General features: G+C 41.4%; 1 protein-coding gene across 2 annotated transcripts in view; it reads left to right on the top strand.

Annotated features, from left to right (window-relative positions):
• EGF (epidermal growth factor) overlaps positions 1-19,705 on the top strand; it is a 101,580-nt gene that overhangs the window by 60,125 nt on the left and 21,750 nt on the right. The window contains exons 13-19 of one of the 2 annotated variants that reach the window (XM_050943262.1): positions 2,503-2,607; positions 5,448-5,671; positions 9,665-9,832; positions 10,782-10,931; positions 12,617-12,775; positions 13,658-13,774; positions 17,281-17,406. In XM_050943262.1, the coding sequence (XP_050799219.1) occupies positions 2,503-2,607; positions 5,448-5,671; positions 9,665-9,832; positions 10,782-10,931; positions 12,617-12,775; positions 13,658-13,774; positions 17,281-17,406 (1,049 nt within the window). The remainder of the gene's footprint in view (positions 1-2,502; positions 2,608-5,447; positions 5,672-9,664; positions 9,833-10,781; positions 10,932-12,616; positions 12,776-13,657; positions 13,775-17,280; positions 17,407-19,705) is intronic. The other variant, XM_050943263.1, reaches the window with a different exon arrangement.

Here is a 19,705-nt window from a genome sequence, read left to right as displayed (position 1 = left end):
ATAATAGAAAAGGCTGACAAAGGAGGTGCTGTTGTCGTCATGAATAAGTTGGAATATGAACAAGAGGCTGCTAGGCAGCTCTCTAACTCCACATTCTACAGGCCATTATCCTCTGATCCCACTGAGGATTACCAAAAGAAACTACACCATCTGCTCAAGAAACTCCCTGAAAAAGCACAGAAACAGATCTGTACAGACACATGCCTAGAACCCTGACTAGGGGTATCCTATCTGCTACCCAAGATCCTTAAACCTGGAAATCCTGGATAGGCCCATCATCTCAGGCATTGGCACCCTGACAGCAGGATTGTCTGGCTGTGTGAACCCTCTCCTCAGGCCCTACGCTACCAGCACTCCTAGCTATCTTTGAGACACCACTGACTTCCTGAGGAAACTACAATCTATCAGTGATCTTCCTGAAAACACCATCCTAGCCACTATGGATGTAGAAGCCCTCTACACGAACATTCCACACAAAGATGGACTACAAGCCATCAGGAACAGTATCCCTGATAATGTCATGGCAAACCTGGTGGCTGAACTTTGTAACTTTGTCCTCCCCCATAACTATTTCACATTTGGGAACAATGTATATCTTCAAGTCAGCGGCACTGCTATGGGTACCCACATGGCCCCACAGTATGCCAACCTTTTTCTGGCTGATTTAGAACAATGCTTCCTTAGCTCTCGTCCCCTAATGCCCCTACTCTACTTGTGCTACACGGATGACATCTTCATCATCAGGACCCATGGAAAAGAAGCCCTTGAGGAATTCCATCATGATTTCAACAATTTCCATCCCACCATCAACCTCAGCCTAGACCAATCCACACAAGTGGTCCATTTCCTTGACACTGCTGTGCTAATAAGCGATGGTCACATAAACACCACCCTATACCGGAAACCTACTGACCGCTATACTTACCTATATGCCTCCAGCTTTCATCCAGGACACACCACACAATCCATTGTCTACAGCCAAGTTCTAAGATACAACTACATTTGCTCTAATCCCTCAGACAGAGACAAACATCTACAAGATCTCTATCAAGCATTCTTACAACTACAATACCCACCCAATGAAGTGAAGAAACAGATTGACAGAGCCAGAAGAGTACCCAGAAGTAACCTACTACAAGACAGACAGGCCCAACAAAGAAAATAACAGAACGCCACTAGCTGTCACCTTCCACCCCCAACTAAAACCTCTCCAGCGCATAATCAAAGACCTAAAACCTATCCTGAAAGACGATCCCTCTCTCTCTCAGATCTTGGGAGATAGACCTGTCCTTGCTTACAGACCGCCCCCTAACCTGAAGCAAATACTCACCAGCAACCACAAACCACAGAACAAAGACACTAACCCAGGACCCTATCCTTGCAACAAATCCAAATGCCGGCTCTGTCCATATATCTATTCAAGTGACACCATCATATGACCTAATCACATCAGCCATGCCATCAGGGCCTCGTTCACCTGCATATCTACCAGTGCGATACATGCCATCATGTGCCAGCAATGCCCCTCTGCCATGTACATTGGCCAAACCGGACAGTCTCTATGCAAAAGAATAAATGGACACAAATCTGACATCAGGAATCATAACATTCAAAAACGAGTAGGAGAACACTTCAACCTCTCTAGCCATTCAGTAACAGATTTAAAGGTGGCAATTTTGCAACAGAAAAGCTTCAAAAACAGACTCCAATGAGAAATTGCTGAACTTGAATTAATATGCAAACTAGATACTATCAATTTAGGCTTAAATAGAGACTGGGAATGGCTGAGCCATTACACACACTGACTCTATTTCCCCAAGTTAAGTATCCTCACACCTTCTTGTCAAACTGTTATAAATGGGCTATCTTGATTATCACTACAAAAGTTTTTTTTCTCCTGTTGACAATAGCGCATCTTAATTAATTAACCTCTTAGAGTTGGTAGGGCAACTCCCACCTTTTCATGTTCTCTGTATGTATATATATCTCTTCACTATATGTTCCATTCTATGCATCCGATAAAGTGGGCTGTAGCCCACGAAAGCTTATACTCAAATAAATTTGTTAGTCTCTAAGGTGCCATAAATATTCCTGTTTTTTTTTGTCTCTGTAAAGTTCTTTGAGACCTATGGGTGATTTATTACTTTTGTCCTTTAACACTTTTCCTCATTCAGGAGCTTATTCTCCCCTTGATTCCAATTAATGTTCTTAATAAACAGACATCCAAATCTCTACCTACCAGAAAAAAGTGAGTTTAAGATTTCCTGCAAAGTAGTCTGCCATCATTCCATTGGGCCAGATAATGGAGCTATGACATGAATGATTAAAACAATGAGCCAGTCAATGCTAGCAGGATTAGCTTCTGTATTTGAAATGCCATTCATTACACTTTATGGTCAGCTAAAGCAAATGACAGTTTAAAAACTCAGTGAGTATATTTTGCTAAAGAAAGGAATGAAGATGGTAGCAGTAATGGCTCAAATTGTGTCCTGTGTGTTGCAGGAAGTCGTACATTGGGAGGAGTGAGCTGAACGGAATGCACAGAGAAATGATAATTAAGGAGGACATCTTCCAGCCCCGAGGAATTGCTGTTCACCCACTAGCTAAGTAAGAAGTAATAGATACTGTTGATCTAAGAGTAGGTGATGAGGAAGGTAAATATTAAAGCTTTTTTTCCCCTTCTCTAATTAGGAGGCCAGTGTTCAGGTCCTGCCTTTGTCCCACATAAACTGAGTTTGTTGATCTCATCCTAGGATACTTGTCCACTTCCCACTGTTGGAAGTGGACTGCCCAATGAAATAGTAATTGGGAGTGTTGAGAGTCAAGATTGATGGAGTTGAGTGGGAGAAGTTTGCAGAGCACCTGCCATCACTTGGCTCTACCCAGTTCTATCAGTTCTTCACTGTCAATCAGCACCCAATTCACCTTGGAACAGGAAGAAAACAGTAGATGACTTTTTTTTTCTTCAATGAACTATGACTTTTACTGTAAAGACACACAGTTGCCTTTGGGACACACTGTGATAACATATGCCATCTCTCTGGTTTTGTGTGGGTGGGCAGCTGTAGCAATGGGAATCTAGAAGCAGGTTTTGAAAATACTTATGGCTTCTTTTTCACTGCTGGGCTATTGTTAGTTGAGGAGTAATTACAGGAATTATTCTATTACTGTGCCTTTTGTACAATTAGCACCTGGCACTGGGGATAAATTGTATATAAATAAAACTAAGCAAATACATATATATAGTTACAGTCACCCCTCACTAGTAAATGTTACTAGTTAAAAAGGATTGTATCTTTTGCAGGACAATATATGCTGAGCTTTGAAAGTAATTTTTCCTTTTCACCAGGGAAGGAATTTTAGTTCAGTTATCATACTCACTTTTAAGTAGCGTTGCAGTCTTTGAAGTCAGATCCACCATAATCTACTGGATGTGAAGGTGTACGAGTATAAACATGTATCTGCACTTATATCTTAACTACATATCTGCTGGTGCACACATAGTATCTTGATAGGGACATTAGAACCACCTAGTGATAGATAAGGGTTATTGGTGAAATCCTGGCCTCATTGAAATTAATGGGAAAACTCCCATGGACTTCATCTGGGCCAGGATTTCACCCTATCTGTAACAGGGTGGTTTCTAAAACCTGAATTAGTGATGCAGGTTTTTTCTGAGTCATTTTGATGTCAGGTCTGTTTATCCTGCAGGAAAGTGCACTATAATTACTGCTAAGTGAGAAGAGTAGGTGGACCTTGTTAACTCCATCCAGGAAATAAAAGATTTTGGAGTATCTGAAACTTGCGATGGAACAAGGGTATGGAACGCAGAAGGTCTCTAGGGAAAACACTTAGGAACACCTGAGTTCGGGGAGCTAGTTTTAAGTTATCAATGGCAATAAAGCAAAATCTCAAGCTGAAAGTAAGATTGACCTATGTATATGTGTGACAGAATGTTGGAGTTTTGTGGTCTTGTTCCAGAAAAAGCAGGCAGAAGTCCAGGCAAGTTTTGATTATGTTGACAAGATGATCATTTTTAAAACAGCAACTGATGAATCAGTGTTCAAAGCTGAAGCAAAAGATGTATTGGGGAGGGGCAGGTATGGTGGGGTGAGGAATTAGAGCCTAGTGAAAATTTCCCTGTTGAGAAGTTAAAGGCTAAAGAAACAACAAAGAACTGTGGTAGTTTCCATGATGGTAAAGGTCTGTATTAAAGATGAAATTCAAAGTCAGACAAGAGTATCAAGAACATTGTGGGACAGATGATACTCTCCATTGGCAGTCCTTTGATGTCATAGGAACTGCTTGTGTAAGGCTAGTAGGATTTGGGGCCTCTATGAGTATATTTAACAAATGCAGATAACTTGCCCAAATTCATCATTGATGTAACTCCACTGAAGTCAGTGGGATTACACCAGGGAAAATCTGAGGCCCAAAAATGATTAGTGATTCTGCATGCCTTATTTTTTAAGTGCCCACCTTAAGTCACTTTAAAGGGACCTGATTTTCAGAAAATGTTGAGCCCTCAACCTCTGAAAATCAGGCTTTTTTATGATATCTCAGTTGGGCACCCTTAAATCGAGCATCAAGAATCTTTAGTTCGTTTGAAAAATTTGAGCCAGGGCGCATTATTGGTTTCTTTTAATATATAAAACAAAATAAAAGAAAATAATTTCCTTGCTGACTTGCTTACTGAGATGTTCTTTCAGGATTCTATGTGTGCCCTGTAACAGCTGTTGCTTTCGCAGTGCCGCCTAAAGCAGCAATCCCTCCATTGCTATAGGGCAGTGTCTCCCAAACCTGAGACACCGCTTGTGTAGGGAAAGCCCCTGGCAGACCGGACCGGTTTGTTTACCTGTTGTGTCCTCAGGTTCAGCCGATTGCGGCTCCCACTGGCCGTGGTTCGCTGCTCCAGGCCAATGGGAGCTGCTGGAAGTGGCAGTCAGTATGTCCCTCAGCCCGTGTCACTTCCAACAGCTCCCATTGGCCTGGAGCAGTGAACCGCGACCAGTGGGAGCCGCATTTGGCCGACCCTGCGGACGCAGCAGGTAAACAAACTGGCCCGGTCCACCCCGAGGTTTCCCTACACAAGCGGTGTCCCAATTTGGGAAACACTGCTATAGGGTGTTATAGTACTATCATCTTTTGCAAGGGAAACGCAGAACCCTAAACTCAGTAAGAAGCAGATGAAGGAAATGATTTTTCAAAGATTTTATTTTAAACTGCAAAAACAGAATTATGTGCACAACCACACATATATTTAATGTAATGATCTGGGATCTTAAAACAATTTTTAAAAGATCAATATTCTAAGTATTTGTTTGCAGAATAGGCATGTGCCTGACTTGCTACAGTCAGTCTGGCATGAAAGAATTCCCCAAAACAAGATAAATGTGAAGGGTAAAACATATTTGCTTACTGACTCCTTTGTGTTTTGTTCACTAAAGGAGATTATTCTGGACCGACTTGGGGGTCAACCCACGGATCGAAAGTGCTTCCCTACAAGGCATTGATCGTCTGGTTATCGCTAGCACTGACCTGGTTTGGCCCAGTGGAATTACTGTTGACTGCTTAGCTGACAAGTTGTACTGGTGTGATGCTAAACAGTCTGTTATTGAAACTGCAAATCTGGATGGTTCTAAACGCCGAATACTTACACAGAATGATGTAGGTGAGGTTTTGGGGTTGATGATTACTTGTTATGTATACATGTCTCTGTGTATGTTAATCTGAATTATGGGCCAGATCTTCACTGATTTACATTCTGTGTAGCTCTGTTGAGGGTAATGGGATTGTAGAAGGTAACTCGATGCAAAATTTAGTATATTCAGCAACACCTGTACCAGAGACAGCCCTTATTAATCACCCTCTAGTTGTAAGAGGCCACCTCAAATCTATTGCACAGAGTTCTGTGCTGCCTTCCCTAGAAGATCTATCTCATTAAGAAAATGATATGTTGGTTCATTGAGTCATTGCTTCACTGCATACATACATCAATGGAGTTACACCTATGTAAGTGAGAGGAGAAAACAGGCCTTTAGATTTTAAGCTCTTTGTACCAAAGACTATGTCTATCCAGTCTTCAACATGCAGATGTCTCTAAATACATAATACACACACTGCAGGCAATGGAAAGATGATCTTTGCAAGAGGCTGGTGGCTATTACTGCTCAGCCTTGTTGTGATTTGAGACAAGAGAAGATCACCAAGTGAGCTAGAACAGAAGCCTCACCAGAGGATAACTGATAGTCTAACACATTTAGAATAGACCATATTTTAGTGTTTGTGTGTGTATATAGATCAGTGATGGCCCTTGGACACTGTCAGATTGCTGACAACATATATTTTGTAACTGTGTAGTCAGTCTACAGCAGTGTTGCCCAAAAGGCAGGCCGTGGATCAATTGAGGGCTGCCATCTGGGTTCAAATAGACCTCCATGTATAATGACCACACTATCACCGTATTGTGATAGTGTTGTTCTACCAGAGACCACATTAGGCAGCCATGTCATAGTACTAGGCTGCTCTTTTCCCCTGGTGTGGCTTCTGTTGCTGCTTCTGTGCTAGATTCCCCATTACTGGTTTTCAGGGCTGCCTGCAAAGAGGGGAGGACTCTCCAGTCCCTTGGTACCAATGGGGCTGAATGGAGCGCCCGTCTAGCATTCCTTTTCCCTCCCTGCCCAGTGCTACTCTTGCCTGTCATTCCTCTCTGTCTCCTCTGTGATAGGTTTGACAATGAAAAGTACAAACTGTGGTAAACTCCACTTTGCAGCTGAGTCAGGCAGGCTGAGCTGCAAAGAAAAACCTGACAACCTGTTGTAAGTTTCACTTTGTTCTCCAGTGGCTGTCAAAGGGAGCGAAGCAAAAGAGAGGACAAGAGAAAGGAGAGTGGAGGAAAAGAGATGGATCTGAGACTATGGTGTATGTATTGGGAGACAGAGAGGTGACATCAGACATAAGAGTGTGTTTAGGTTGGTGAGCATCAGACCTATGCATAGGAAGGGGAAAAGAGATACAGAGTGACATCCTGGCCCTGTTGAAGTCAATGGGAATTTTGCTCTTGACTTCAGTAGGGCAAGCCTTTCACTCTTGGTGTTTTATGGCTTAAAAATGGGACATGGGGAGGGTTGTCTACAAATTAATTTTTTCTCTCTCTCTCTCTTCCTCTACCTCTGTCTGGTTTATATAGTTTTTTTTAATTGTTTCTGTCTTAAAATGTGTGGTCTGAGATAGTTTGTGTGAAATATTATATGTATATAATTGTATGTTATTTTTTAAATGACATACTTTGATAAACACTCAGCTGGACCCATGAGCATTTTAAGATTAATACATTGTACCCAGGACAAATATAACTTCAAATCTTCCCACCAGTATCTAAATACTTTGGGGTAAGTATGCATTCTTATTGCATGGGTGCCATCTAGTGTCGCTGTAGTTACAGCTCATATGTGAATGATGAGTAGAATATACGGGCATCCGGTGACAGCTGCATGCAAGGCAGACTAGGTTTTCCTAGATTTGTTCCATCATTATGACCGTTTTGTAATGTGAGTAAAAAACAAAGAATCAAGCACCTGTTCTAGGGGATCAACATAGATTATTAGGGTTGGAAGGGGCCTCAAGAGATCATCTAGTCCAACCTGCTGCTCAAAGCAGAGCCAATCCCCAAATGGCCCCCTCAAGGACTGAACTCACAACCCTGGGTTTAGCAGGCCACTGAGCTATCCCTCCCCCCACTAAAAGCCTCTATTTGTTTATACAGTCCCTATTGTGTTTGGAGATGCCTAGTAATGGTACATAGCCCTGCTTCTACATAATTATTGTAGGATGGACCCTTTTTTCTTATTTTTAATTTTATTGGATCATTTCCCACTTTATTTTTGATTTTTAAGTTGTGGTTAAGTATAAGTGAAACTGTGAAGGCTAAATTACTGATGTCCACAGTGGGATGGGAGGATTGTGGTCTTCCAGGGATGCAGGTTATGTGTAATAAAATAATGATTCAAAATTTGGGTGAAGACATTATCCAGGATGTTGGCTTACTCAAACTTCATGGAATGAAGTAAGAAGAGAATCAAGCCAAGGGAGTAAGCCTGATGCGGAGGACTTGAGGATATATGCTCATGGGATAGGAAAGGATTCCTAAATCCCATACAACAAAAAAGTAAACAGTCTTGTCCACATAGGAACATTTCTTCGATATAAATCGAAGTGTGGATTGAAACCAATATGGTAAAACCCCTTGTGTGGACACACTAATTCTGGTATAAAAGTGGCTTTTTTTTTAGTTTAGCTAATGTCACTTGGGAAGGGAGTTAAGCTAAACTGAAAGAAAGAAACATTTATCCTAGAATAAATATCCAAATGTGGGTGGTATAACTGGTAATATTTTTCTCATATAGACAGTGCTTTTCCAGTTGGGCAAAGGCTTAAGTATAAATTGCGTTCCTACAGGAAATACTTGTCATTCAACAGGAATATCTGACGCTACAGGCCGATAAAATGGGGGCAAATATCCAAACTCTGGCAAGAGTTTAGAGTTCTCTCCAAAAGCAGCTAAAAATATAGGCAGGTCCAGTATATGTGATCTGTCTGTGGGTGCATTGAGGAGAGAATGACTTGTCTAAACATATAGGGCCATAGAAACCTAACAGTAATCTCTAATTCTGACACTGATACTCAACTAGCTGGGATTAGACAGTTTAGATTTCTTTTAAAATCTATACAACAATACTTGGCACCCTTAACTCTGAATTGCCATACTTGTGTTTTGAAATCATCCCCTTATGCTTAAATTTTCAGATTGGAATATATTCAGTTACCAGTAGAGCCCAGCATGGATACAAATGTATATTTGCAGATATAAACGGGTATTGGCAAAGCTGGAGGGCTCTGCCGGGAACTGCAACAATGAGAGCAGGAGTCTGTTGTGGTGCTGCTCACGGGAGCCAGTACCTTGTGCTGGCAGCTCCTCTGGTGTGGATGTACTGCCCAAGCTCCACGCCCAACCCCACCAACTGGGGTAGGCACAAGGCTACCTGCAGCTGTCTCTGGTCATGCTAGTGCACCCTAGTCCAATAACTTGCTCAAAGCAAGACCAATCCCCAGACAGATTTTTTGCCCCAGATCCCTAAATGGCCCCCTCAAAGATTGAACTCACAACCCTGGGTTTAGCAGGCTCAAACCTCTGAGCTATCCCTCCTCATGCAGGGCTCTAGTTAACAAGGGAAAAATTGCTATTCTGCACTATTTTGAAAATGTAAGGGTTAATTCTAAGCCGTGTAGGTGAATGGTGTAGTATACTGGCTTGTGCATGTACACACACGCACACAGCACTGTCTCTTATAGGATGGAATCAAAATGGAATCAGCTGTATCACAACTTTGCATTGGTAACAGCTAAAAGAGAATCTTGAGAGGCAAAGACCTATGTTTCTGGAGCTGGAAGAGCAGGGTACCTCTGCTCATGAACACAGTGACAACCATTCATGGGCACTGATTTGTTCCATCATATACTGATAGATACATAAAAATACAAGTATGGGTATCTCTACAGCATTGCTGTGTTCCTAGAAAGATGTCTGTGGATAGTTATTTTGGTTATGTGCTGACTTGTGTAACTTGAACATGAACTGGAATTGAAGAGTATAATTGCTTTCTAGGCCATCCGTTTGATGTAGCAGTATTTGAGGATCACGTTTGGTTCTCTGACTGGGCTAAGCCTTCATTAACAAGGGTGGACAAGAAGACCGGCCAAAACAGGGTACGTCTCCGAGGCAGCATGCTGAGACCCTCATCAGTGATTATAGTTCATCCTTTGGCGAAACCAGGTATACTGCAAAAGTTAAGCAGTCATTCCCTTATGGGCTCCATTTTATGTTCACTGCTATTGGTACAATAGACATTTAAAAGAGGGAATGGTCATCTCTGAAATAGAATTTTCAAAAGGCTCCACATACACAGTCAGACTGGTTTTCATTAGAATCATGAGAAAATTGTTGCTGTGTTGTATCCCACCTCTGAAACTCATGGGCATTTGTGGGTTTGTTCTCAGCTGGATGTGTAGACTTTTGGACATGCAGCTCCCCCATTAATGCTAATAGATCTTGCGTCTCTAAAGCCATGTGCTTCAAGCTAAGACTATAATACTTTCTGTAGTACTAACTTGACCAATTGTCTTGAGACCACACTCTTGATACCATCTATCACTTTTGTGTAGCATACTTCTCCTTATACAAATATTAGTGATGAGTAACACCAAAAAGGCATCTGTGGAACCTCAAACATTCTTTGGTTTGAGGGCCAAACCACTTGATTTTTCTGCAAGGGACAAACTCGAACCCATGGGAAGAGCTTGCAGGCAACTGCATATTGCATCTACCTTACTAAAGAGAGTTGTCCTATTGATTTCAATAAGACTATTTGTGTAAATAAGACAGTCACAGTTTGACCCAGTGTTTACTATCCCCTCACAGAAGTAAGCCCTATAGAGGATGATAGGGCTCCAGCTGTTCAATAATAAAAAGCATGCATAATATCTATAAGTGTATCTGTGTATGATGGAAGGCATGCAGTTCTGCTTTACTGTCACACAGTAACACATATACTTTATTGTACATGTCCCATCTTAACAAAAAAAGTGCATTCTCTTCTCTGTCAGTTTTTAATTTCTTAACTGCTTCGTATCTGCATTGCCAACAAGATAAGATCATTAATAGTTGAAGATTCTCCGAACGTAAGGCTGAATCCTGCTAAGGTGCACATATGTCTCTCCACTAGGGGCAGATCCCTGCCTTCATGAGAACGGAGGCTGTGATCAGATCTGTGAAGACAGATTTGGAGTTGCCCATTGCTCATGTCACAAAGGCTTTATGAAAATCCAAAATGGAAAAACCTGTCACACTCTGAATATTCCTGATACAGTAGCAGGTATCGTATTCTTTTAGTCATGAAAAAACACTTATCTTCAAAGGATACTGTCAAATAATAATGTAATGTATTTTTCTTACTCTTCACAATTTGTGATAGCCTTGTAGACATTTGAAAACAGCATTTCCCTTTTATAGGCATTTTCTTACTGTATTGCTCCCCTGCCTTTCTTCTCTCTCACTCCTTTCCTTCTGGGTTTTGAATGGAAGTCAAATCAGCATCTCTCTCCCACTCATCTGCTGTATGAATATGGATGTAATTTAACCTCTGTGCCTCCATTTCCCCATCTGCAATATATGGATAATAATAGTTGCACACCTTTGTACAGCATACTGAGATCCACCAACAGAGAAATCTAGAAAAGTGTTACTTAAATGCTGTCTGCACTACAGATTCTCACTGAGTTTGTAACCCGTTTGACTCTGCAATGCAAAATAATTTACACACAATTCCTAACCATGTAGATGTGCTGTGTTTTGACTTCATTTGTGAGCAGGACTATTACATGATTGTCAGGTTCTAACTGGGTTCTGCAGGGCAGAATTTCCCAAAGTACCTTGACAACTTACTAAAGTGAATTGCACCAGGTGGAAAAACACCAACTGTGCTCTGCCCCTGGCATCAACAGCTGAGGCGTTTGGGAAAACTGCTTATATTTTCCAGGAGTGCATTCATACACTGCTCATGCACTGTGCTAAGTGTGGACAAGCCAATATGGTTGGCCTACAGTTGAGCTGGAAAAAATGCTGCTGTGTGGTTGCACTGAATCATGTTAGCTGTGCCTGTGTCAGATCCTGGATGTGTGCGATATGTTTCTATTAAGGGTGGGAAGGACCTGTATTTAACAGCATATTTCAACTTAAGCGGCTAGAATTCACAACAATTGTCTCTGAAAATTAAGGCCTTTCCTCAGTGAACTTAAAGAAGCAGCTCCACTAACTCAACTGCTAAAAACTTAAGCAAATCTGACATGTTCTATCCTGTAGGGGGGCAACGATTCATGTTCATCTGAATGATTCTATTACAGGGGAGAGCCATGTAGCTAAGCATCTGACAAAGTGCTAGTCAATATACTGTAGGTTACAATTCTTTACTGTCCCCCTCAGGATGGATCAAAGGTTCTTTGCACCTCTGATTTTTATGATTCTGTGTTCAGATATGGTACCCCTAGACTGAAAAAAAGCATCAACTTTCTTCTCTCTTCTTCCGTTCCCTATAACATACTGGCTTATACAGTCAGGCTCACCTGAACATGCCGGTATCTTGTGAAGGCGAATTGCTGTGCCTTTAAGGTGAATTGCTGCACTGTCTTTAGCAATTTTAAAAAGTTAAAAAAATCACACTCTCCTACACCTCAGTGGACCATTGGGGGAGTAACATATGAATCTGACCTCTATGGTATCAGACCTTTACACACAGACCTTGAGGTATGTACCTCCAATGTTGACAAGTGCAATTTGGAAATGAATTAATTTAATTCCTTCCCATTGTATTTGAGAAAACCAACCACTGATTGGATTTTAGGCCTGGGGGAGCAGGCCAGAATGAGAACAATCTGACGTTTGTTTTAAACAGAAAGCCACAGATCCTGTGACTTGTGAATTACTGATTTATATATGACTAAAAATCAGAACTTTGAATCAGTAGACTTCAGCCATCTGTTCTACTTTCTTCAACATTTTCAGGGGGTATCTCTGTACACAAGAAGGCAGCACCACAGAATAAAACAGCAACACTGGAAACCTTATACCAAAGTCCACTGAATAGTGGGACATATGGGGATACTAACAATGGGGAGGAGCTACAGACTCAACACTTGTTGATGGCTGAAATCATGGTGTCTGGTAAGATCTACAATTCTGTGGTTCATATGGGTCACGCCTGTTGAACTGAAAGTGAAATTCTGAGCCGGATACAAATTGGTTTATTCAACTGGATCAGAGATGAGTGGTGAAGCTTAGAGGAAGGAGGGATCAATCAGTAATGGTAATGCTGCTTATAAACACCACCAGGGAGAAGAAACAAACATCAAGGTTTAGGTATGGATGATGTGAAATTGGAAAGTCCAGTCAGAACCACCCAAAGGTGGGATCCAGAGGGGCCTGGATTAAATATGGACAGAAGGGTTTTGCTTAACAAGAAAACTGTAAGTCACAAAGAACTGGATCAGAGAAAACAAAAAGAGATTAACAGCTTTTCTTGCCTAGACACTTTTATCTCAAGTTAATTGCTATGAACATTTGTACTTTAAAAATCTGTTAGTTTATGAACTGCCACAGTGAAGGTAAAAGCCTTTCTTCTCATCAGGCACAGGGGGGAATTGAACTCGCACGTCCCATGTCCGAGGAAAGTGTTCTAACCACTGAGCTAATGGTTATAAAAGAGGCCTGGTCTCCTGCCTAGAAAAACTCCTTTTGGGTAAAAAACCAAAACCATGTTAGCTCAACTCGAAATGGATTTTTTTGATTCACCAAAATTTTACACAATTTTGGGATTCAGCCAAATCGGTTATTCATCCAGCTCTGATGCATTGTAAGGTTTTGCTTACACTGGGAAAATGAGTGGCTGGTTAGTGGTGTTTAAAATGGTGTTAGCTGGTCATTGTTAACCATAGAGGGCCATGTTTTAAAACGTTGGCTGTCCAGGCTTTTGTGTTAAAAATCTGTTTGCTCCTTTAATTAACTGAACTAGTCATGTGGTGGACCTGGATTTTGTTTGTGCTACAGATCAAGATGACTGTGCTGTGTTAGAATGCAATGTCAACGCCCAGTGTGTTCCCCTGGAAGATGGTGCTATGTGTCAGTGTTTGAAAGGATTTACCAGGGAGGGTAAATCATGCTATGGTAAGAACAAGAATTAAATAAAACGTTCCAGAAAACTATAGAATAGAAAAAGCCGTCTGTCTTGTTGCATTGACATATCCACAGCATGAGGCATCCCAGGAAGGTCGACAAGACTGCTGTGTTTAGACACATCATTTCCATTGAAAAGGATAATGAACAGAGACCACGAAATGGAATGGTTAATTATTACATCCATTATTTTCCCTTGAATCATGAGCGTGAATCCTATTATTATAAACGAGTATGACAAATTTGCCGCAAGTGTAACTAACTCTTCTGACTTTAGTTTTCTTAATTCATAACCATTATACCAGGGATGAATTTAGTCTGTTGTAGGAGGAGGGAGAGAAACTATGTGCTACAATGCCCTTAGCAATGGAGGATGCAGCAGAATACCGAAGCAGCTCTTCTCATGAATATGTGGGAGCCTGGCCCTGTGACTGTCCTAGAACATTGTGAAAAAGACAGTTCAAGTGTGTAAGTGGCAGCTTTATCAGACGAGAAGAGAGTTCCCCGTGAACTCAGTGTGGAATGTGAAAGCAAATAGAACCCACTGAACATTCATGCTCATGTAGTAGCATGAGCGTTTATAGTTTCTGCAGGCTGCAACCGCTAAATATGCACACTTCAGCAGGTGTGAAAGATTAGCAGGAGTGACAGATTAAGACTATGTAATTAGAGATGAGGCCAAGAAGAGTGGATATGGTAGAGGTTTATAAATAATTAACACAACAGAGAAGGTAAATGGGGCAGTCTTACCTGCCTTTTCATCTAATGCTAGAACAAGGACACAGCCTATGAAATTGGAAGACAATAAAATTGATAAGAGGAAATACTTTGTTACCCAACACATAACTATCTTAGGGAACTCATTGCCATAGTATGTTGTTGAGGCAAAGGGCTTGGCAGTATTAAAAAACACTTTATGTATTTAAATAAAGAACATCCGCACAAAATCAGCAGGATTAAAAAAAATTACCATCAGACATAAATCCTCATGCTTCCCAGCATAAGCCAACCACTGGGGTTGGGAAGACACTTCTTCTCAAGGCATGTCAGTTGTTCAGTTTGATTTTGTTTGTACCTCCCTCTGAAGCACCTGGAACTGGCCATTGTTCCTTACAAAAGAACTGTAGATTGTTCTCCCTAATATTGCAATTCTGTGTTCCTATGACACGTCAGACATTTTATTCAGTAGAGAGCGGAGATAACAAACACAAATTACGGGGACAATAAAAACACAAATATAATATATTTATTTATAAAATGCATCTGATTACAAAAAGCTCAAGGCACATAGATATTATAGTTGATGTATAATTTAGAATTGGGGATTCTCTTAAGGTTTAATGAGTGTAATGCAATGTTTATATTGTATAATTATGTGAGCTCCTCTGCCTGTCTCTTTCTGATATTAGAATGTGCTCTTGGGTACCTTGTGATGAGACCAGCTACAGCACAGTGCAGTTAGCCCATTTGCGCACTTGCATAAACAATAAATAAAGTCACTTTATCTTACCACAAAGGTAAAGACAAGGTAGACCTTAGAAATAAAGCACAGGCAATCATTTGACTGTAAAACACCAAGGACACTTGCAGCATTATTTAAATAATAATAAATGGGAGGGAGAATAGATATTACTTGCTTCATTGAGCTATTGTTTCATTGCACTATTGTTTTCACTTTCTCTTAACCCTTGTTCCTCTTTTCAAAGTCTACATTCCACTTCATATCGTGCTTCTGGAGAGCAAAAAAGGAGGCAGTTTTGAGAATATGTTATACACTCATGATTCAGGGAATTTATTTGTCACTTAAATTAAATGGAAAGCCAGGCATTGCAGATCAGAGGGGAGGCCAAGTGTGGTGGGAAGAGAGAGAACGCGAGCGAGTGTGTGTGTATGTGTGTGTGGTGCACCTCATGGGACAGCCTTGAAGCTGAACATTGCAATTTCAGAGATAAATACATTATCGTGCCTGGTTCTACTTACAGTCCTTTTTTGGCATAAATAGAGATTTACTCAGTCAAGTATGTTTTTAAAGAAATTTTGCACCACAACTGAGATCAGCAGGGGGTGCGCAAGCTTGATGCCCCATGGTATAAAAGAGAGGGGCTGCTGGCAGAGCATTCTCCACGTTTACTTTAGAATGCTCACCCACTGCCAGGCCAAAATAGCCCTGCACATACTCTGCAAAGCCCATCTTTTTGAGTGGGCCTTGGGGGACAGCTGATGTGTTTGAGGGTGCCTTGTGGGAATGTGTGGTGGTGGGATTTAAATCATACTGATCACATGACGTGGCCATCCAAAGCTTTCGATCATGGTGCCCTTTTGGCTGAAGATTTTTTTTTTTAAATAAAGATCAATCAATACATAAGGTGGGTATTTTCAAGGAAGCCTAAGGGAATTACGCATCCAGTTGAATGGGAGTTAGGTGGCTAACTTACTTAGGCTCTTACTTAGCCTCAATTTATGGCTGGAAATAAGGACACCTCACACCCTCTGTTCACCCTTCCCAGTATTTTAGAAGCAAAAGGATTGGTCTATACTACGTAAGGCAGCTTACATCGACCTAAATATGTCAGCTGACACACTACAGCCTTGGTCCTGGAGCCTGGTCCTGGTTTTTTGCCTCCCCAAGCAAAAAAACAAAACAAAACACCGCTCCGCCCCCAAACCAGAGTGCTTCCCCTTGAAAAGTGCCACTCTAAGCACATGCTTGGAACACTGGTGCCTAGAGCCGGCCCTGCTTAGTCCTGCCCTATTAAACCGACATCATAATTCCACCTTCACTGGAGGCATAGGCTTATGTTGGCGTAGATCAGTGTGATGCAATGTCTGCATAGACACTGTGTTACTTACATCAGCTGTTGGCAGTCATTCTTGTCTACTTTCATCAATGCTGAAGTCATGAAATTGATAAGAAAGCCATGGGGTGGGTGGGAAGCCCCAGCTAGATCTCAGCTGCCCCGGGCTCCCCGTTCCCGGCCAGGCTGCGTGCTCCCCGCTTGGAGCCCATCTGCTCTCAGGCTCCCTGCTTTCAGCCCAGCTGCGCCTTCCTGGGCTCCTTGCTTTCAGCCCAGCTGTGCCCTCCTGGGCTCCCTACTCCCGGCCAGGCTGTGCCCAGCCTGCTTCCTGCAGGGAGCCTTGATGCTGCATGGAGGCTCCCAGCTCCCTGCTACTTGGAGCCTGGCTGAACCTCGGGCTCTTGGTTCCCTGCCACAGCCGGGCCCCTGGTGGGGAGCTGGGAGCCTTGGTGTAGCCGCTAGGCCCCACGCGGGGAGCAGGAAGCCAAGAGTCTCGGTGCAATTACTGCAGTGGTTGTAAGTCGACCCAACCTAGGTTGACTTATTTTTCTAAGTGTAGATGTGCCCAAAGTAAAGGTAACAGGATAGTTTGAGAGTGGATCTCATACAGTTATTTCTTTTCTATCATTTCAGCATGTTACATGCAGCATGTTGCTCCACGAATACTGCATCCCTTGGCTCCTAACATTGTTTTTCTCATAGATGTTGATGAGTGTGCTCAAAACATGGACCGCTGTAATCAACACCTATCGGACTGTATCAATACTGAAGGTGGCTATGTCTGCAAGTGTCTGGAGGGCTACCGTGGAGATGGGCTTCATTGTTATGGTGAGGGGGAGTGTGAGGGTGATGGGGGGAGTGAGAGGCAGTGACAGAACGAATGAGAAAGTAAGAGACGTGTCTAATGATTTGGATCGGCTAAGTGTCAAGATGCGAGAGTTGTGTTAAGCGGCCATAATGATCTATTCCACTACTTTGTTGAAAAATGGCGTAGGAGCCTGCATACTAATATTAGACTAGTAAGCTCCCCAAGGCGGATGACATTTATCATCTCTACTTTTTTGGCTGTTTTCTTACTGTTTGATGTGTGGCAACATCAGCAGCTGATCAATATGCAAAGCCTCTAGTTGTCAATGGATACTTCCCCTGGGTGTTTACGCTTTGGTGGCTATGCTGGAGGAAAAATGGGTGAACCAGTAGAGATTTATTGGAAATCATTACCATGCATATAAACTAAAGCAGGTATTCAGTGTGTCATAATACTCCTCAAATAATTCTAGGTTAGTTTAACGGACATGAGCTTCAGGGTGTTGACATTTACAACCTGAGTACATTTAAAGATGTGTTAATAATCAGATCCACTGATCCTACTGGCCAGAACTTGGGTTGTGACATCATGTCTTCAGTTCATTTCCTAGAACTTTTATTTTTTCAAAGCCATTTTTAGCATTAAAGTAGGAATGAAGACCAGGCTTATTATCAATATTAGGGTAATACAAAGCATGCATAGGGCTTTACATGAGTCTTCATTTCCCTTTTGCACTTTTAAATTATTTTTTTCTGGTCTTTTTTTTTCTCTACAGCCAGATCAATGCCCCATTAAAACCAGCAGGACTTTTTCCATTGACTTCATTTGGCTTTAGCTCAGGCCACTGGGGTAGAAAAAGATTGCTAAAAAAAAGAAATCAAGGCCAGAGGCAGGCAATAGGCCTCTGGGAGTGTGGAAGGAATGCATACATGAGTGGTAACCTTTACCTTATCGTTCAGGTCCCTTAGATATGTACATAATTAGGCAGTTCAGAACTGTTGCACATCTAGGATTGCAGTTATACCTAATAAAATTATTCAGAAAAAGTTAATTCTTTCTGCATCCAGGTTTTAAAACCACAGTATCTCAGCTATTTTTTTCAAAACATCATAAGTAATGAGATTGTGACGTGGATAAATAAAACTGAAGCTGATCTTGAATTCTGTAACCTTATGAAGAGACGGAAAGGAGTGTCTTCAGATGGATACCATATTCTGGTTTTAATGCATGCATAACTTGTCATGTAACAATAATCAGAAATCTGCCAATATGTCAGGGGAGAATATAGAACACACTTGTATTGTTTTTTTGCATTCACATAATTCAGAATATTTTGTTTTAATTTTGTTTAAACCTCAAAAGGCTCAGTTTACCTGATCTTTCCAGAGTTTATCTGACTTTACATGACATAACCAAACCTTTAGACCACAAGATTTATATTTATTTTTATTTTTAAATGCGTCCTTGTTTTTAGCACTGCTGGAAGCAGTAGCTGCTGGCTTCCTAATCACCTTCTGGTCTAACCTGTGTTGCCTGATCTATTGATTGTGTGCTAATTATATTGATTACTTAAGAATTTCCAGTTAACACTGAGGTTTGGAAGGTTCTCATCCCAAGATCTGGTCAAGTATTATTAAAATTACTGTTCAGATGGGACCCCTGACATGCACAGTTGCAACACTCACACTTAGGAAAAATCTTCTGTATTTGTAATAGTTGTATTAACACGGTTAGTAAAGTTGCAAACACACCAATCCAGCAAAGTAGATAGCGATAACCCAGAATGACCATCTGTGCATCCATACACTCTCACCATCCCTTGCATAACAACTGAAATGTTAGTCATTGTCTTTCTCCTCCTCCTCCTCCTTCTTGTCATCATCACCAGTGGTCGTCATTCTGACTTCTCCGAAGAGTTACATCTTCCAAGGCACGCAGGCCGGGATTCAACTTTTAGACGCCGCTATGTCTAATGCATATTCAGTAGGGGTTTCATCCCCTGTCTCTTATTTATATCTCCTCTCCCTACTAATGTTGAGATGTCCTCCCATAGGTTATTAGTTCGTTAACCTCAACCCTATTAACATGTACATGAATTAGTTATCATGGTATTCTTGTGGTTGGACATCTGCTGATGTTCCTCATTTTAAAATATTCCAAGCTGGTATAAACAAGCATCTCATGGTTGCCTGTCAGCATTTTAGTCATTACAGTATTTTATCTTGATATTTTATGTTCTAGGCTTACTCTTAGTTAGCTGCTTATGCTCAGGCTTTTGAGCCTTATAACTTGTTTAACTTAGGAATTGTCCTACAGGCC

The sequence above is a fragment of the Gopherus flavomarginatus genome, chromosome 3 (genome assembly GCF_025201925.1).
Source record: "Gopherus flavomarginatus isolate rGopFla2 chromosome 3, rGopFla2.mat.asm, whole genome shotgun sequence".
NCBI classification, from domain to species: domain Eukaryota; kingdom Metazoa; phylum Chordata; order Testudines; family Testudinidae; genus Gopherus; species Gopherus flavomarginatus.
Note: the sequence above shows the minus strand (reverse complement) of the source record. Positions and strands in the feature narration are given on the sequence as shown.